This window comes from Capra hircus, chromosome 23, assembly GCF_001704415.2.
Source record: "Capra hircus breed San Clemente chromosome 23, ASM170441v1, whole genome shotgun sequence".
Taxonomy (NCBI): Eukaryota; Metazoa; Chordata; class Mammalia; order Artiodactyla; family Bovidae; genus Capra; species Capra hircus.
In genome coordinates, this window is record NC_030830.1 from 20,414,999 (window position 1) to 20,432,516 (window position 17,518).

The 17,518-nt window shown below is 37.6% G+C and overlaps 3 protein-coding genes across 3 annotated transcripts; all 3 read right to left on the minus strand.

Moving 5' to 3' along the window:
• On the minus strand, positions 1–951 carry LOC102187855 (olfactory receptor 2G3-like). Its single transcript, XM_005701552.2, has one exon. The coding sequence runs from the start codon at positions 949–951 to the stop codon at positions 1–3; it is 951 nt and encodes a 316-aa protein (XP_005701609.2).
• Positions 7,973–8,905, minus strand: LOC102188396 (olfactory receptor 2H1). The gene is given in 1 exon segment (XM_018038693.1): positions 7,973–8,905. A coding segment is annotated over 1 exon segment (933 nt).
• On the minus strand, positions 15,812–16,744 carry LOC102188130 (olfactory receptor 2G3-like). The gene has a single exon (XM_018038645.1). It carries the CDS (start codon positions 16,742–16,744, stop codon positions 15,812–15,814), a length of 933 nt encoding a protein of 310 aa, XP_017894134.1.

The window sequence follows — 17,518 nt, forward strand, 5'->3', positions numbered from 1 at the left end:
TCAGAGTTTCTCGCTCTGCTGTGCTCTGTCTTTCTGTACCAGCCTCTTTAAAGCCCCCTTTACATCTTTGTTTCTCAGAGTGTAAATGAGAGGGTTAAGGGTGGGAGTTACAACAGTGTACAAAAGGGTTATGAACTTTCCTTGACTGTGGGCATAAGAGCTGTTGGGCTGGATATAGACAGCTGTGATGGTTCCATAGAAGAGAGTTACTACCAAGAGGTGGGACCCACAAGTGCCAAGGGCTTTTCGCCAGGCTTGAGCTGACCTGATCCTCATTACTGCTTGAGCAATGCATCCATATGAGATCAAGATAAGTGTCAGAGGGAGGAGGAGAAGCACCAAGGAAGCCATGAAGAGCTGCACCTCATTGGCATGAATGTTTACACAGGCCAACTTGACCATGGCAGGCACTTCACAGATGAAGTGGTAAATCCTGCGGTTCCCACAGCGGGGCAGCCGAAGGGTGATGGTGCTCTGAATTAGGGTGTTGCCCACTCCACTCAACCATGCCATTCCTACCAGAGACTGGCAAAGTCGTGAGTGCATAACTGTGGCATAATGGAGTGGCCGACAAACAGCAGCATAGCGATCAAACGCCATGACAGCTAGGAGAACACATTCAGTGGATCCCAGCGCCAGGGATACATAGAGTTGAATGGCACAGCCTGTAGGACTGATGGTCTTGTATGGACCATGGAGGTTCCATAGCAGTTGGGGAGCGATGCTGGTGGTAAAGCAGAGGTCAACAAAGGAGAGATGGGTAAGAAAATAATACATGGGTGTGTGGAGCATGGGATCCAGATAAGAGATCAAGATGATTGCTGTGTTGCCAACCAGTGTCAGGAGATAGGAGATTAACACAACCGCAAAGAGGATCTTCTCAAGCTGCGGGTTATCGGAGAAGCCCACCAATATGAAATCCCCTGCCAAACTCTCATTAATCATCGCCATCACTCTGCTCTTGAAAAGGAGAGAGGCGCATGTGAAAATATAGAAGTCAGATAGTGAGAAACAGTTAAGATCAGAAATACAGTTGGGAGAAACTGATCCTGAAGGTGAGATAAGAGGGGTGTGCCATTTGGGGAAAGAGAGAGAACCGTTTGTCTCTAGGAGGAAATTAAAAGTGTGCAAGAGCTTACAGAAAACTATTAAACATATGATGACATAAAGTGGACCGATATAAGAAAGATTAATCGTTAATTATTGCTCTGTTCTCCAAAGTGATTCATTTTTTCTTATAAATCCACCGTCTTATTCCCCAATAATATCCTGTAAGCTTGTAAGTTAAAGAAAATAAGGAGATGTTATCCAATCAAAAAACATCTTTGTAGACATTCTATCAGTTGTCAATAATAAAAATAGCAATAAGAATATTTTTTGATAAAAATTATATATTTCCATACTCTACAGTAACACATGCAATTCTTAAAGTCATGCTAAGGGTGAAAAATCTAATCATCATAGAGTTTTAATTAGTTATTAGATACCATCTATATAAATAGTTTCTCTCAATATTTTTTCATAATAAAAAATGGGTAGATTAAATGGTGTTATAGTCTTCAGAGAGAAGCATTGTTGTAAGTTGCAAGTAAATGTTTAGCTCCGCATTAAAAACATTTTGTTTTCAATCAGATATTTTATTTTTATATTAATTAAAGGACCCAACGCTACTCAAAAATTTCATTTATTTCATAAAACTTTTTGGAATATGAATTTTTCTTTATATAACTTTGTATTATATAGTAGCAGAATATGAAGTCTGTTTGATTCCTTTGTGATATGTCACTAACTTCATAACACTTTCATTTCATAGTAACTGCTGACTCGCTGCTGAAGAATTTGATGATAAGAGACAAAAACCACCATTTTTGGAAAGGAGATAAAGATGCAGTACATTTTTAAAATGACAGCCTCTTTTGGCAAGTGAAGTAGAGAGTGAATAAGAGCTAACTAGTGGATAAGATAAGGAAGGACTATTTTCAGCAGAGGAAGTAGCTTGTAAGGCTTTAAACCAAAAAAGCATTGAGGAGCTGAGAAATATCTGAGAAATATCCTGAATAAGGAAAATTATGGGCAAAGTGTCTTATGGTTAGACTGCAATAGTAAGCAAACAAAATAATCAAGAGAAGTGTTTGAGATTTGTATTTATCCAAAGCACCTTAAAGGTTAGCCTTTGAGGGATTTATAAACAGGTCAAGGGGTAATGAATGTCAGGAGGGAGTCAATAACCGACATGTTGTTTCTGTTCATTTGCTAAGTCATGTCCGATTCTTTATGACCTCATGAACTGCAGGATGCCAGGCTTTTCTGTTCATCACTGTCTCCTGGAGCTTGCTCAAACTCATGTCCATTGAGTTGGTGATGTCATCCAACTATCTCATCCTCTGTCACGCCCCTCTCCTCTCACCTTCAATCTTTCCCAGCATCAGAGTCTTTTCCAATGAGTGGGCTCTTTGCATCAGGTGGCCAAAGTATTGGAACTTCAGCATCAGTCCTTCCAGTGACTATTTGAAGTTGATTTCCTTTAGGACTGACAGGTTTGATCTCCTTGCTGTCCAAGGGACTCTCAAGAGTCTTCTGCAGCACTGCAATTGAAAAGCATCCATTCTTTTGTGCTCATGTTGTTTGTGTTTAAAAAACAGCTGGCCTCAGATTGCAGGATGGATTGACAAGTAGTGAATGAACAAGGGAACTGGTTAGGAAGCTGTTGCAATACTTCAGGAAACAGATGGCTTGGTGGTAGCAGGGAAGATTTATATTTCTATGCAGACTCTACAGATTAGTCTAGACAAACTTGAGACTCTGGATGTGGAAAGTGAGAAGGAAGTATCAATAATGAGTCACAGGTTTATTTCTTGAAAACTTGCATGTCATCTACAGAGAAGCATGAAAGCTGAAAAATTTTTGTAGAGAAAATGCTAGATATACATATCTCTGGTGAAGATTTTTAAAAAGCTGAATGGATAAGAATGTCAAGCATGATTCAATTCTACTTTTGATTATTTGTCACACATCTTCTTCTTAAGTTATCCAGCTTGGATATACCTCAGTTCAGTTCAGTCACTCAGTCATGTCCGACTCTTTGCGATCCCATGGACTGCAGCATGCCAAGCCTCCCTGTCCATCACCAACTCCCAGAGCTTACTCAAACTCATGTCCATTGTGTCAGTGATGCCATCCAACCATCTCATCCTTGTTGTCCCCTTCTCCTTCTACCTTCAGTCTTTCCCAGCGTCAGGGTCTTTTCAAATGAGTCGTTTCTTCACATCAGGTGGCCAGAATATTGGACTTTCAGCTTCAGCATCAGTCCTTCCAATGAATATACAGGGTTGATTTCCTTAGGATGGACTGGTTGGATCTCCTTGCAATCCAAAGGACTCTCAAGAGTCTTCTCCAACACCACAGTTCAAAAGCATCAATTCTTTGGCACTCAGCTTTCTTTATAGTCCAACTCTCACATCCGTACATGACTACTGGAAAAACCATACCTTTGACTAGATGGGCCTTTGTTGGTAAAGTAATGTCTCTGCTTTGTAATATGCTGTCTAGGTTGGTCATAACTTTTCTTCCAAGGAGCAAGCATCTTTTAATTTCATGGCTACAGTCACCATTGGCAGTGAATTTGGAGCCTCCCCAAAAAGTCTGTCACTGTCTCCATCGTTTCCCCATCTATTTGCCATGAAGCGATGTGACCAGATGCCATCATCTTAGTTTTCTGAATGTTGAGTTTCAAGCCAGCTTTTTCACTCTCCTCTTTACCTTTCCTCAAGAGGCTCTTTAGTTCTGCTATAATTGGAAACCTTCAGTACTTTCCCTGACAAAAAAATTGTTCACTTTGCAGTATTTTATCAATTGTATTCATTATTTGGATAACATAACTACCCAAATACAAGTTTGAATGTGATGATTACATTCATGCATTTTAACCAATATATTCTTATTTCATTTAATTTTCTAAGAAGACTTTTTGATTCATATCATCCTAGATGGCAACACATTCTAGATGATCTCATATCTTTTGGTTTGTATTCTTCATTACCTTCCTGTACATGAGTGTCAGAATCATACAACAATGGGATATTTATCAAGATACAACTTCTATTTCTTAGAATTAAAATTGACTTTAAGGCTCTGTACAATTTTAGTTTCTCTTTCTGCTTTCAGAATTATGTCCCATCATTTAGAACTTGTTCTGGCCAAATCAATCTCTCTGTTTCCATAAAGTTATAATGTACTGAAACTGCTTGCTAACTCCAAGTCTCCTCCTTTGAATGTCTTTGAAACCACTTCTTTCACCCTTGACAAGCTCTACTTACCTGTTTAATGTTCATCTCTATATCAACATCTAAGATGCACTGACATCCTTACTGTACAATATACTTGTCTTCTGAAATCCTGAATTACTTCATAACACTGTGTCAATATGCATAAGGACCTTTTTCATTAAGCATGCCAAGTGTTATAAAATGGAAAGTAACCTCTTAATGGGCTAAGATATCTATCTTAAATATCATTTGTATTATCCTTAGCATACAGGTCTTTTTTTTTTTAACATAGTCAAAGCCAAATAAATATGTTTTGAATAAACTAATAACTTTGCTAATTCTACTAAACCACTCTTCCCCTGAACTAGCAAAAAACATGTCTAAAACATATATTTAAACATTAAGCAACATAGCTGCATATAATAATGTTAATTTAAAAACCTGTATCTATTCAACTGCTGTACCAACTCCCCCATTATTTAGTCAGTGAATTTTAATGTCATCAGCAGCAATATCAGAAGACTCATTTTTAAAAATGTAAAGCTCTGAAATATACTTCCCAGAAACGTTAGGGGTTTTCTTAAGATAGATAGGTAGATAGATAAAATCTCCAACTATTTCTTCTGATACAGTGATGGTGTCCATGTATGTTTAACTCACTCATTAACCCAATGCCACTCATGCAACTTGTCCCTAGGAAAATAGGATACATGAGCATCACAGTTTACTGCATCCCACATTTTAAACTGCATGCATTTAAATATGAATAGAGTCTCTTCAATTCTCTGCCACTCTTGAAAAAATAAAATGATTCCAAGACTAAGGGGAGGAAAAACAGATACATACAAACACAACATAAACATACATATATGTATGAATCCAAATGTATGACTTTATCAGAAGAGTTCATATCTTCAATACCTTAACAAACTGTATAAGTGGAAATAATTTATGAAAGCTAAGAGTGAAAAGGAAATTCTTCCAAATGTAGAGAAAGCACACTTTCTTTGTTTTCTGTTTTGCATTTACCCATCCTGAATGTACATTCTTCAAAATTAAAGGATCTGTACAAACAGCTTACTTCAAATTGAGTTCCCTTCTAAAATAGTAAGTTTACAATGATGTTCAGAAATGAAAACACGTTATAGACAATGGACATGAAAGCTGGGAGAATTACTATTGGCCAGGGTGGCTTGAGGAAGACTGACATGAGTGATTGTAGAAAGTAATTATTATTTTGTCTTTATATAGATAACTTGTAGAATATGTAAATAAGCAAGAGAAAATATGTGGTTCTCATTATTTCCTCACCTCTGAAAAGTTTGTCCTTCACTCTTCTAACTAGTTAAATAAGCCAGGAAAGTGATGCTTATCCATGAGCTTTCCAAACCACAAGGTTCTAAATATGTATCTCTAAATCCAAGACCAAGCTGAGGTGGTAGTGTTTATTTCTGGAGCCAGAATAAACTAAAGTTTGTTACTATAGCAGGAATTGATATCAAGTCTGGAGTGGAACCTTAGAGACTTTATATTCCTAATAGGACAATTAATACCAAGCCCAATAGTGACCAAGAACAAGGGTCTCATAGGAAAACTATGTAGAAAGAACTACTTCTGATTACACAGATCTGCAGTCCTGAAGACTTATAGACTCCAATGTACATGCTAAAATAAAATCTTAGAAAAGTGAAAATGAAGTTCTCACTCTCAGCACAGTGTATGTATCTTCCCAACCGAGGGGTCAAACTCATGTCTCCCACATTGCATGTAGACGCTTTACTGTCTGAGTCACCAGGGAAGCCCAGTGTATGTGTAGAGGCATGATTTCCATGAATTATCACCGTTACTTTCATGTTTAAATAATCACTGTAGAATCATCAAGGGCTCAGAAGTGGAATACGTGTGCCTGTGTCACAAGTTGAGGCCGCCAACAGGACAGGAGCCTCCCATAGAGGACTCGGGAGTGACACATTTACTCTGGCCAGCGTTTCCAACACTTTTGAAAAGTTTCTCTGGTCAAATAAGTTTGAGAAACTCAGCATATACACTCCTTAGAAATACACAAAGTACACTGATGTGGTAAAGGCAATGCCTGTTTTCATTAGATTTCTTCCAGAATATCCCAAGTTATTTGTCCACAAAACATTTTATTGAGTAATGCTGTGAACATCTTGTGTAAAGAGGATAGTGGAATAAGTTTTCAGGGACATTTAAACAACATTTTACAACAAACATGGATTTTATGGAGAGTAATTATAAAATGTGAGAGTTGGACTATAAAGAAAGCTGAGCATCAAAGAATTGATACTTTTGAACTGTGGTGTTGGAGAAGACTCTTGAGAGTCCCTTGGACTGCAAGGAGTTCCAACCAGTCCATCCAGAGGAGATCAGTCATGAGTGTTCATTGGAAGGACTGATGCTAAAGTTGAAACTCCAATACTTTGGCCACCTCATGCGAAGAGTTGACTCATTGGAAAAGACCCTGATGCTGGGAAGGATTGAGGGCAGGAAGAGAAGGGGATGACAGAGGATGAGATGGTTGGATGGCATCACTGACTCAATGGATCTGAGTTTGAGTAAACTCTGAGAGTTGGTGATGGACAGGACTGGCATGCTGTAGTCCATGGAGCTGCAAGGAGTCAGACATGACTGAGCAACTGAGCTGAACTGAACTGACTGAAGGGTTTTGATAATATTTTATAAATAAATAATCACTGTGAATATATAGAGAAAAGTCAATATTTTAAAGAATGTTATTGGAACAGATAAAAATGTTATATTCAATATGAGGAAAAACAATTTTGCAAATTCTATAAAATTATATTATCTATAAAAGTGAAAAACATATCAGAGACAAAAGACAATTTTTGTAAGATATCTCTTCACTTTGTCAAATTAAATATTCACATTTAATGACCATACTTAAAGCTCTATTTGCATATTTATTTAGATTCCAGATAGAAAGCTAAATAATTGATCAAAAGAGATTGAGAGGTATTTTGTGCTGACAAGACATGTATGAAAGAAAAATACTCATCTCATGGCTCATAGCCATTGGAATCTTTCCCTGTGGGTAGAGGAGATCTGAAAAATCCAAGATGTACTTATTCCCAGATTCCTCTAGTGAATGAACTGAAATCAACAGTCCTCCAAATAAAATTTTAGGTAATTGTGGCTCTTTCAGTGAACCTTTTCATTTTCATATAAACTGTGTGCAGAACACATATCGCCTAGGAACTATTGAGTGCGAGACCCGGGGAGCAATAGGAAGGTCTCAGGTAAACCCTATATCTGCACCTATGATGTGAGCTCTACCACGATGAGGCAGAAGATTTCTTCTGTGATGAGAAAACAGATCTGTCATAACAGTATCATTATCATTAATGAATATCTGTCACTAGTTAATCACTAGAGTAGTAACTCCAGATTTATGAAGGCATAGTACAAATACATACGCACATAATATAAATATTTATTTATTCATAGAATCTTTACAAAATAGCTGAAAAAAAGAGACACAACATTTCTGAGACGAGAATGAGAATTTAGAATCGGTAACTTCAAGACGTCATTGAAAAAAAAGTTGACATCATTTTATTCAGGAGATTTAGCTGTGATCCTCATAAGTGAAAGGAAAAACCAGAAGTAGATGATGTTAAAAGTTCCCAGCATTTGAAGGACTGGATGAGGATGGCTCACATTTCTCTTTAGCTTGAATCTCTTCCTACTAATCTTCTTAGCGCCCACTTAGCTTCTTTGTTTCTCAAGGTGTAGATCAAAGGATTAAGTGAGGGTGTCACTACAGTGTAGAAGAGGGTGAGGAATTTACTGTAATTCTGTGTGTACTTGCTTTTGGGTTGGATGTAGACAGAAATTATTGTCCCAAAAAACAAAACCACAACAATTAGGTGGGACCCACAAGTCCCAAATGCTTTCCTCCTGCCTTCAGTGGATTTTATCCTCAGCACACTCCGAACAATGCAGCCATAGGAGGCCAGAATAAGCCCCAGAGGTATCACCACATAGAGGACAGAAGCTATGGAGAGCTCATTTTCCAGGAAGGTTGTGTCCACACAGGCAATCTTAATCAGGGCAGGCTCCTCACACGTGAAGTCATCCACCATGTGATGGCTGCAGAGAGGCAACTGGAAAACAAGGATGGTCTAAACCGTGGATTCCACAAAGCCACTGATCCAGGCCAGAGCTGCTAGTTGCTGGAGAAGCTTTGGGTGCATGATCACTCCATAGTGGAGGGGTCGACAGATAGCATTGAAGCGGTCATAGGCCATAACAGTCAGCAGGACACACTCCGTGGAGCCCAGCCCCAAAGCAACATACAGCTGGATCACACAGCCAGTGTAGCTAATGGTCTTGTCAGGCCCCTTGAGATTCCAAAGCATCTGTGGGACAACACTGGTGGTGAAACAGAGGTCCAGGAAGGAGAGATTGGAGAGGAAGAAATACATGGGTGTGTGGAGTTTGGGGTTAAAGTATGAGAGCAGTATGATCGCTGTGTTCCCCATCAGTGTCAGAATGTATATGATAGAGACGACAAGAAGGAGAAGCATCTCCAGGTGGGGCTGGTCAGAAAAGCCCAGTAGGATGAAACCTGCCGGAGTGCTAGCATTTGCTCCTTTCATTGCTTAATTGTGAGTCACCGTTCTTGGTCATTCCTATTTTCTTCCTGTGGGAAAGAAAGTCAGATATCATAATCAAAAATATATAACAAACTAAGTAAAATGAGCACTTTGACACTGATTTTTTAATATAGAGAAATGACAGAGTAAACGTATGCAAAATAAATTGTATAATAGATTGTCTTGTTACAAAAAGACACACAGAGTCTGAAAACACCAAATGCATTGCAAGGAAATATATAAACATAGAATAGACTTTAGAGAATAACCCAGAACAGAAGTGAGAAGTATCCCAAATTCTCTGAAGACAAAATACACGGGCCATCAACTTGCATAGTGTGAAAAACAAAGAAATGGAAAGTAAGATGATTGTTACACATACACATACATGATAGATGATAGATATAAAGGAAAATATTGCCAAATGCACTGAGTGAGCAAGAGTCTGAGAAACAAGGCATATAGAATTCAAAACATGGAACAAAATAGAAATTGTTAGAATTTTCAAAAATGAAGGGTTAGAGATAATTATCATTAATATTCATTGTTTTTCTGTGAAGCAAATAATTACTGATCTAAAATGTGTGGAGGAAAACTTCTGGAATCTCCCCATTTGAATCACAGGTCTGCTATTTTATGAATATGCTCTCCAGGAAATTCTATTTACAATCCCCAATAAGCAAGCTCTACCCTACATGACATGAATAGTTCATATGCTTTAGTGTAGTTTTATTACAAGAGTTCATGAATTCAGCCACTAATGCAATCCAGTGACCTTCCCTAAAGTAAGTTATGTTGATTTATCAGTGTCTTTACACTATTACTTGCAAAGATTAAGAAACATAGGTATGAAAATTTATACATCTGAAGGGTCAATTTTGAGGTCTTCAAAACAGGTGCAGTCATTTATCTTGGAGATAGAATCTAAACAAGTTGCTTAAAAACAAGCAAATAAACAACAATACCATCCAATGACAATACTGATCTCCCTTAAGTATCCTAGCAAGAAAATTAAACTTACTTCTAAGAAACCTTCACCTTTATAGCACCTCTCAGGCAATTATTGCACAGTCCAGTTTAGAGAGAATAAGTGGCTTATTTTCTTTGGCATCCACAGTAATAATCAGTTGCATTTTAAATTTTGGCCAAGACAAAACTCTCATGTGTTTTGCATAGAGGATGATAATTATTTCCAGAATTATAGCAAAAGAAAGAAACTGATCTTGGTGGTCACATTTGTTAGCATTTTTGTATCCGCCTATGCATTTTGGTGGTAAAATTAAAACCCTGAGTGTTATGATGCACCAAAATTGACATTGACCTTACCTGCCTAAATTTCTTCTATTATTCAGTAAAGTGTAAAACAACTGTGTTTTTGAGAGATCCAACATCTCCTGGGGAAAAGACAGCATGTGAGTGGCCTCACTTTGCTTGATGTAATTCTACAGTGTGATAATATTTCCTTATGTATTTATGTTACAAGAAAACCCAACAATTTCCAGGCAGACACCACACTTAAACTGGTCTCACTCCCTTTCATATTTCTGTTCTTAATCAAAAGGAGGATAAAGGGATTTATATCTGCAAAGAGACAAAGCTGGAAGGTATTCCATAATTTAGAATAAATTTTAGTTTATACATGAAAAACTGCTTTTGTTCACTGCTAAAGCCAAGTAGCTCTGGATTTCCTCAACTATTAAATTGATTTTCTGCCCCTCCCCTCCACCCCCCCCCCGACCTAAACAGCAAAGTACTAGTTTCCAGAAAGAATGACAATCCAGCTGTGGACATTCTTGGGGATTTTGATGAGAAGTTCAATCATGATCACAGATCTTGGACAAGCAGTGGAGGAACCCCATGTCTGCAGTTTGTTGGCTCCCTTTTTCCTGTAAATTTCAGGACTCAAGTCTCTTCAAATAGATATCTTGCTTACTCTGCACATACCTCTGGAATTCTTCCGAGGCAACTTCCAATCATTATATTAGAGAGGGAGACAGGTCCCTGGAGAGGGAATAGCCACAGAGACATGTGCTCCTGTTGCTGCTAGAAGACAATCAATTGCAAACCTGCTTCTAAACACTCATGTGCAAAATTGTCAGTGTTATTTAGATATTATCTTAAAAGATTTATATTTGAAATTAGTTTATTAAAATTTGTATTAAACTCAGTTTTGAACATAGTATGGAGACATGCATATATCTGGAAATACATGCTTGAAGTTTACACACAATTAATGAAGATCCAAGAATAGATCTATAGACTTCTGGGTAATAGGAAATGCTGGGGAAGAAGTGGAGTCTAGCATAAAAGGGGAGAGGCTATTGCAAATTCACGAACTTTTCTATGAAGTGGCTAAAAATAAAGTTTTCATATCAGGAAAGATTCATTGTTACACATATAACATTGTTACTACTTCTTGAAGAACTGGCATTTTTTTATAGTTGCTTTTAAAACACATGATGTATATTCTTCTTTGTGTGAAATGATCCCCTTGGTGCAGTATTTTTACAATGGATATAAGTATATGTATAGAATAATACTTGCATGTATTATACATGCATAATTATAATACAATTTGATAATAAAGTTCATATGGTGAAGTTGTCTATCCAAAAATTCAACCTAGTAAATTTGAAGATCTAATTATTTTTATTGAAAGAGTCATGAGTTGGGCAGCATTCCAATACCAGCCATACAAAACAGGAGGAATTTCTAGGCAGAAGGGGAAAGAGTGGAATGTTTCAGGCTTAGGTCACCTGCATGTGAGGGATGGTCTGGGTCTACGTGTCAGATTACCTCACTGGTGCTGACTAGAAAATTGCAGCCTGATTAAGACTACATTCCTCGGAGAGGTTGTATTTAAATTAGGGAGTTGGTCTTGTTTTGCTGCAGTGGTCTGAGAACAGCTGCCTCTATTTGGGGTCTTTTGTTTCTTTTTTGACACCGAGTAAGAGTCTCAGTTCAGTTCAGTCGCTCAGTCGTGTCCGACTCTGCGACCCCATGAACCGCAGCATACCAGGCCTCCCTGTCCCATCTCCAGTTCCCGGAGTCCACCCAAACTCAAGTCCATTGAGTCGGTAATGCCATCCAACCATCTCATCCTCTGTCGTCCCCTTCTCCTCCAGCCTTCAATCTTTCCCAACATCAGGGTCTTCTCAAGTAAGTCAGCTCTTTGCATTAAGTGGCAAAAATATTGGGGTTTCAGCTTCAACATCAGTCCTTCTAATGAACGCCCAGGACTGATTTCCTTTAGGATGGACTGGTTCATAGCACCAAATATGATTCTCCATATTCTTACTCTTATCTTTCACAATATTCATCTTATGTTCAATCAGTACGTACCCAGCTGTTTCCAAATATTTTTTCCTTTCATTAAATTCATGGAAATTACATTGCATCTACTTTTCAAAGTCCAACTTAAATCTCATCTTTCACAAATGTGTCTTTCATGTGTTAATTAATAAAAATATGAGAAAAGGGGATCTTTTAGGAAATTCAGGTACTCTATTATAAGGGAGTATGTTAGGAAATGACAAGAAATACACTTGGAAGATTTAAAAAAGGACCATATCACAAAGGGACTGATGTATATTATGCTAAGGAGGTGGGGCTTCCTACGATCCCAAGGAGAGTATTTCATATTCGATAAGGTCATGGGACTCCAGATTCTGACTAACTTAAGTTCTAATTCCCAGGGCAAGCTATTGAACTTCTAGAAGGTAAAGATTTCTAAACTATAGTGAGTGAAATAACAGTTTCAAGTTCCTAGGGTGGAAGGTGATAAGCGAGGTACCACACGTGACGTACTTGAGTACCTGGCACCTAGCAAAACTCAGTGCATGTTTACCCACTGATATATTAATGGTGAGGTTACTCATGGGATGTGGTTAAAACACAACAGTATTTTTATTCCTTTATTCATCTTGCTTGTACCATGTAGCATTCTTTCCTTGGTCCTGGTTTATAGCTTCAGAGTGTGCTATAATTTTTTTGGTCATTTACAAATGGTAAAAGTGTCCACTTATAGTAATAAAGTATTTTCACATTAGTAATTAAAATGTCCGCTGTCAAGTGACAGTTAATCTACACATAAAGATTCTGTGTTTCCTGAGCTTCAGCCTGCTCCCGTCTGAGACCTTGCAGTGGGGTACGGGTGAGCTGAGTTCCTGCCTTCCATCTTGTGCATCTTCCCCTGTGCCTCTAGCTTGATAAGCGCAATTTCAGAACTTGCCAGGACAAACCTGTGCAGAGGGAAAAGGGGAGGTTAGGCAGGACAGTTTAGTTGACTAAATAGATGAAACAAAATTGGCATGATATTGATAATTTTAAAGTGCTTGTTAACATACATGGGTTTATTTTAAATTATTCTATACCATTTTCCATTATTTGAAAGTTTTACAAATTAAGAGCACTAATACTTTGTTCACCGTGTTTCTGATTTCTGGCCTCATTTTATTTTTTTTTTAGCCAAAATGCTCTTATGCTTTTAAACTTCTGAAATGTATTCATTTATAATTCAATATATGGTCAATGTTTTATAAATGTCCTGTGTGTGCCTGAAAAATTTTTTGTATGTCTTTACACCTTCAGTGGTTTCACTATATTTATTTTGTAATTTTTGCTGTGCTGTTTAAATTTTCTATATCCTTATTCATTTATGTTTGTATATCTTCTACCAATTTTCCATCTAATTCTGGCTATGAATTTGCCAATTTCCTTTCTTACTTGTTAGGTTTTGCTTCATATTTTGAAGTTATTTGATAGAAAGCATATTAATTTAAGATTATTATAGTTTTCAAGTTAACTAAACAGTTTACATTATGCAGTGTCTCTCCTTGTTCCTAATAATAGTTCTTCCCTTAAAGGCTACCCTTTCTGATACTAGTAAGATCATGCCAGCCTTCTTTTTCAGCTAGTATTCACATGGTATATCTTTTTTGTATTCTTTACATTGCATCTTCTTATAGACTTATCTTATTTTTTAAATTACTCTACTATATACAAAAAGAATATATGGAAAGTATTAATGTTCTATCCTAATATGGACATAAGGATATCATTTTCAATAGATTTTAAAAATGTATTGTATACTTAAAATTATAAGATTTTAAATGATTTGGGTAATCTTATTGCTTAGTAAGCATTTACCTGTCCTAATCAATCAGTGAAGTAATTTGATTTGAATATAACCAGTTTTAATTATTAATGTCAATAAAATTTTATCTATGAACAGAGATATAGAAAGTTTACTTAGACACCACTTGTTAACCTTATCAATGCCTCTGACTAAATCATATACTTTCTTCTCCAATATAGTTGCTTTTCTTTACTAATTTATTCTACTTCTTAATAGCCAGAAAGAATTTATCTTTGTTAAAATGATCTAGGAATTAATCTCTATTAAAAGAATTAATTTTTTTGACAGTAGCACACAGCACCGGGGAAATTAGCTCCCCAACCAGGGATCAAACCATGCGTCCTGCTTTGGAAGCAGGCAGTCTTAACCACTGGACCACCAGGGAAGTCTCTATTTAAGAAAAAAACAGACTATAAAGCCATAGCATGTTGCAAGTGTATCTAAGCAGGTTCTAGAATTAAAGCCAATAAACTATTGATAATATTTTATAAACAAGTAACTATGTGGAAATGGGTAAAATAAGGTCAATATTTTTATACTGAACATATTACCAAAATTTTAAAGTACCTTATTGCTGCTGCTGCTGCTAAGTCGCTTTAGTCCTGTCCGACTCTGTGCGACCCCATAGACGGCAGCCCACCAGGCTCCCACGTCCCTGGGATTCTCCAGACAAGAACACTGGAGTGGGTTGCCATTTCCTTCTCCAGTGCATGAAAGTGAAAAGTGAAAGTGAAGTCGCTCAGTACGTGTCTGACTCCTAGCGACCCCATGGAATGCAGCCTACCAGGCTCCTTCATACATGGGATTTTCCAGGCAAGAGTATTGGAGAGGGGTGCCATTGCCTGTTCTGAAACTATGTTATTAGAATAGAAAAACTTTATATTCAATATGAAGAGAATTATTTTCCAAAGTTATGATATCCATAAAAGTGAATAACACATAGGAGGCCAAACATATGTCTTGGTAAAGAAATCTATATATTGCGAAAAATATACATATTTGAATTAAATGACAATACTTAAAATTCTAATGCATATTTGCTGAGATTCCAGATAGAGAATTAAAGAATTGATCAAAAGAGATTGAGAGCCATTATGTGAGGACAAGAGATATATAAATGAGAAATACTCGGTCTCATGGCTCATATCTCTTGGAAGCTTTCTCTGTGGGTGGGAGAGATCAGAAAAATCCCTGGATGTACTTAGTCCCAGATGCCTCTAGTAAATGAACAAGAATCAGTAAACCCCCAAAAGAAAAACTGTTAGGTAATTGTTGATTTTCCAGTGGACTTTTATGTTGTATGTAAACAACAGACAGAACAGTTACAGCCTGTGGAAATACTGAATGAGAGATCTGGAGAACAATAGAAAGTTCTCAAGAAAGTTCTGTTTCTAAGAGGCAGGTGATTTCTTCTGCGATGAGAAAATAGATCTGTCATGAACATATCCACCCTGCCATTAATTAATCTCTAGAGCAATAACTCCAGGATTTGGAAAATTATAATACATATACATATGCACCACTATAAATGTTTATTTATTTCTTCATAGCATATTTAGAAAACAGCCAAAAGAAAAAAGAGATATAATATTTCTGGAAAAGAATCTGAGAAGGATTTACAGTAGGCAGCTTCAGGATGAAAGAAAATTTCATACCATTTTATTCTGGAGATTTAGCTGTGATCTTTACAAACAAAAGGAAAAACCAAAATTAGATGATGCTAAAAGTCCTTAATATCTGAGGGATTGTATGAGGATATTTCACATTTCTCCCTAACTTGGGTTTCTTCCCAGCAACCTTCTTAGCGCCCACTTAGCTTCTTTGTTTCTCAAGGTGTAGATCAAAGGATTAAGTGAGGGTGTCACTACAGTGTAGAAGAGGGTAAGGAATTTACTGTACTTCTGTGTGTATTTGCTCTTGGGTTGAATGTAAATGGAAGCTAGAGTCCCAAAAAACAAAACCACAACAATTAGGTGGGACCCACAAGTCCCAAATGCTTTCCTCCTGCCTTCAGTGGATTTTATCCTCAGCACACTCCGAACAATGCAGCCATAGGAGGCCAGAATAAGCCCCAGAGGTATCACCACAAAGAGGACAGAAGCTATGGAGAGCTCATTTTCCAGGAAGGTTGTGTCCACACAGGCAGTCTTAATCAGGGCAGGCTCTTCACACATGAAGTCATCCACCATGTGATGGCTGCAGAGAGGCAACTGGAAAACAAGGATGGTCTGAACCATGGACCCCACAAAGCCACTGATCCAGGCCAGAGCTGCTAGTTGCTGGAGAAGCTTTGGGTGCATGATCACTCCATAGTGGAGGGGTCGACAGATAGCATTGAAGCGGTCATAGGCCATAACAGTCAGCAGGACACACTCCGTGGAGCCCAGCCCCAGAGCAACATACAGCTGGATCACACAGCCAGTGTAGCTAATGGTCTTGTCAGGCCCCTTGAGATTCCAAAGCATCTGTGGGACAATACTGGTGGTGAAACAGAGGTCCAGGAAGGAGAGATTGGAGAGGAAGAAATACATGGGTGTGTGGAGTTTGGGGTTAAAGTATGAGAGCAGTATGATCGCTGTGTTCCCCATCGGTGTCAGAATGTATATGATAGAGATGTCAAGAAGGAGAAGCATCTCCAGGTGGGGCTGGTCAGAAAAGCCCAGTAGGATGAAACCTGCCAGAGTGCTAGCATTTGCTCCTTTCATTGCTTAATTGTGAGTCACCGCTCTTGGTCATTCCTATTTTCTTCCAGTGGGAAAGAAAGTCAGATCATAATCATAAAAATACAACAAACTAAGTAAAATGAGCACTTTGACACTGATTTTTTTAATATAGAGAAATAGTAAAATTACACAAAATAAATTGTGTAACAAGTTTTCTTTCTGTGTAAAGAACACACAGAGTCTGAAAATACCACATTCATTGCAAGGATATATATAAACATGGAATTAAGATAGATATACAAGCTGGATTTAGAAAAGTCAGAGAAACCAGAGATCAAATTGCTAATATCTGCTGGATCACTCAAAAAGCAAGAAAACATCTACTTTTGCTTTATTGACTATGCCAAAACGTTTGGCTGTGTGGATCACTACAGTGTGGAAAATTCTAATTTTTTTTTTTAAGCCTTTTATTTTATTTATTTTTTTTTAATTTTTTTTATTTTTTAAATTTTAAAATCTTTAATTCTTACATGCTGTTCCCAAACATGAACCCCCCTCCCACCTCCCTCCCCACAACATCTCTCTGGGTCATCCCCATGCACCAGCCCCAAGCATGCTGCACCCTACGTCAGACATGGACTGGCGATTCAATTCTTACATGACAGTATACATGTTAGAATTTCCCATTCTCCCAAATCATCCCACCCTCTCCCTCTCCCTCTGAGTCCAAAAGTCCGTTATACACATCTGTGTCTTTTTTTCCTGTCTTGCATACAGGGTCGTCATTGCCATCTTCCTAAATTCCATATATATGTG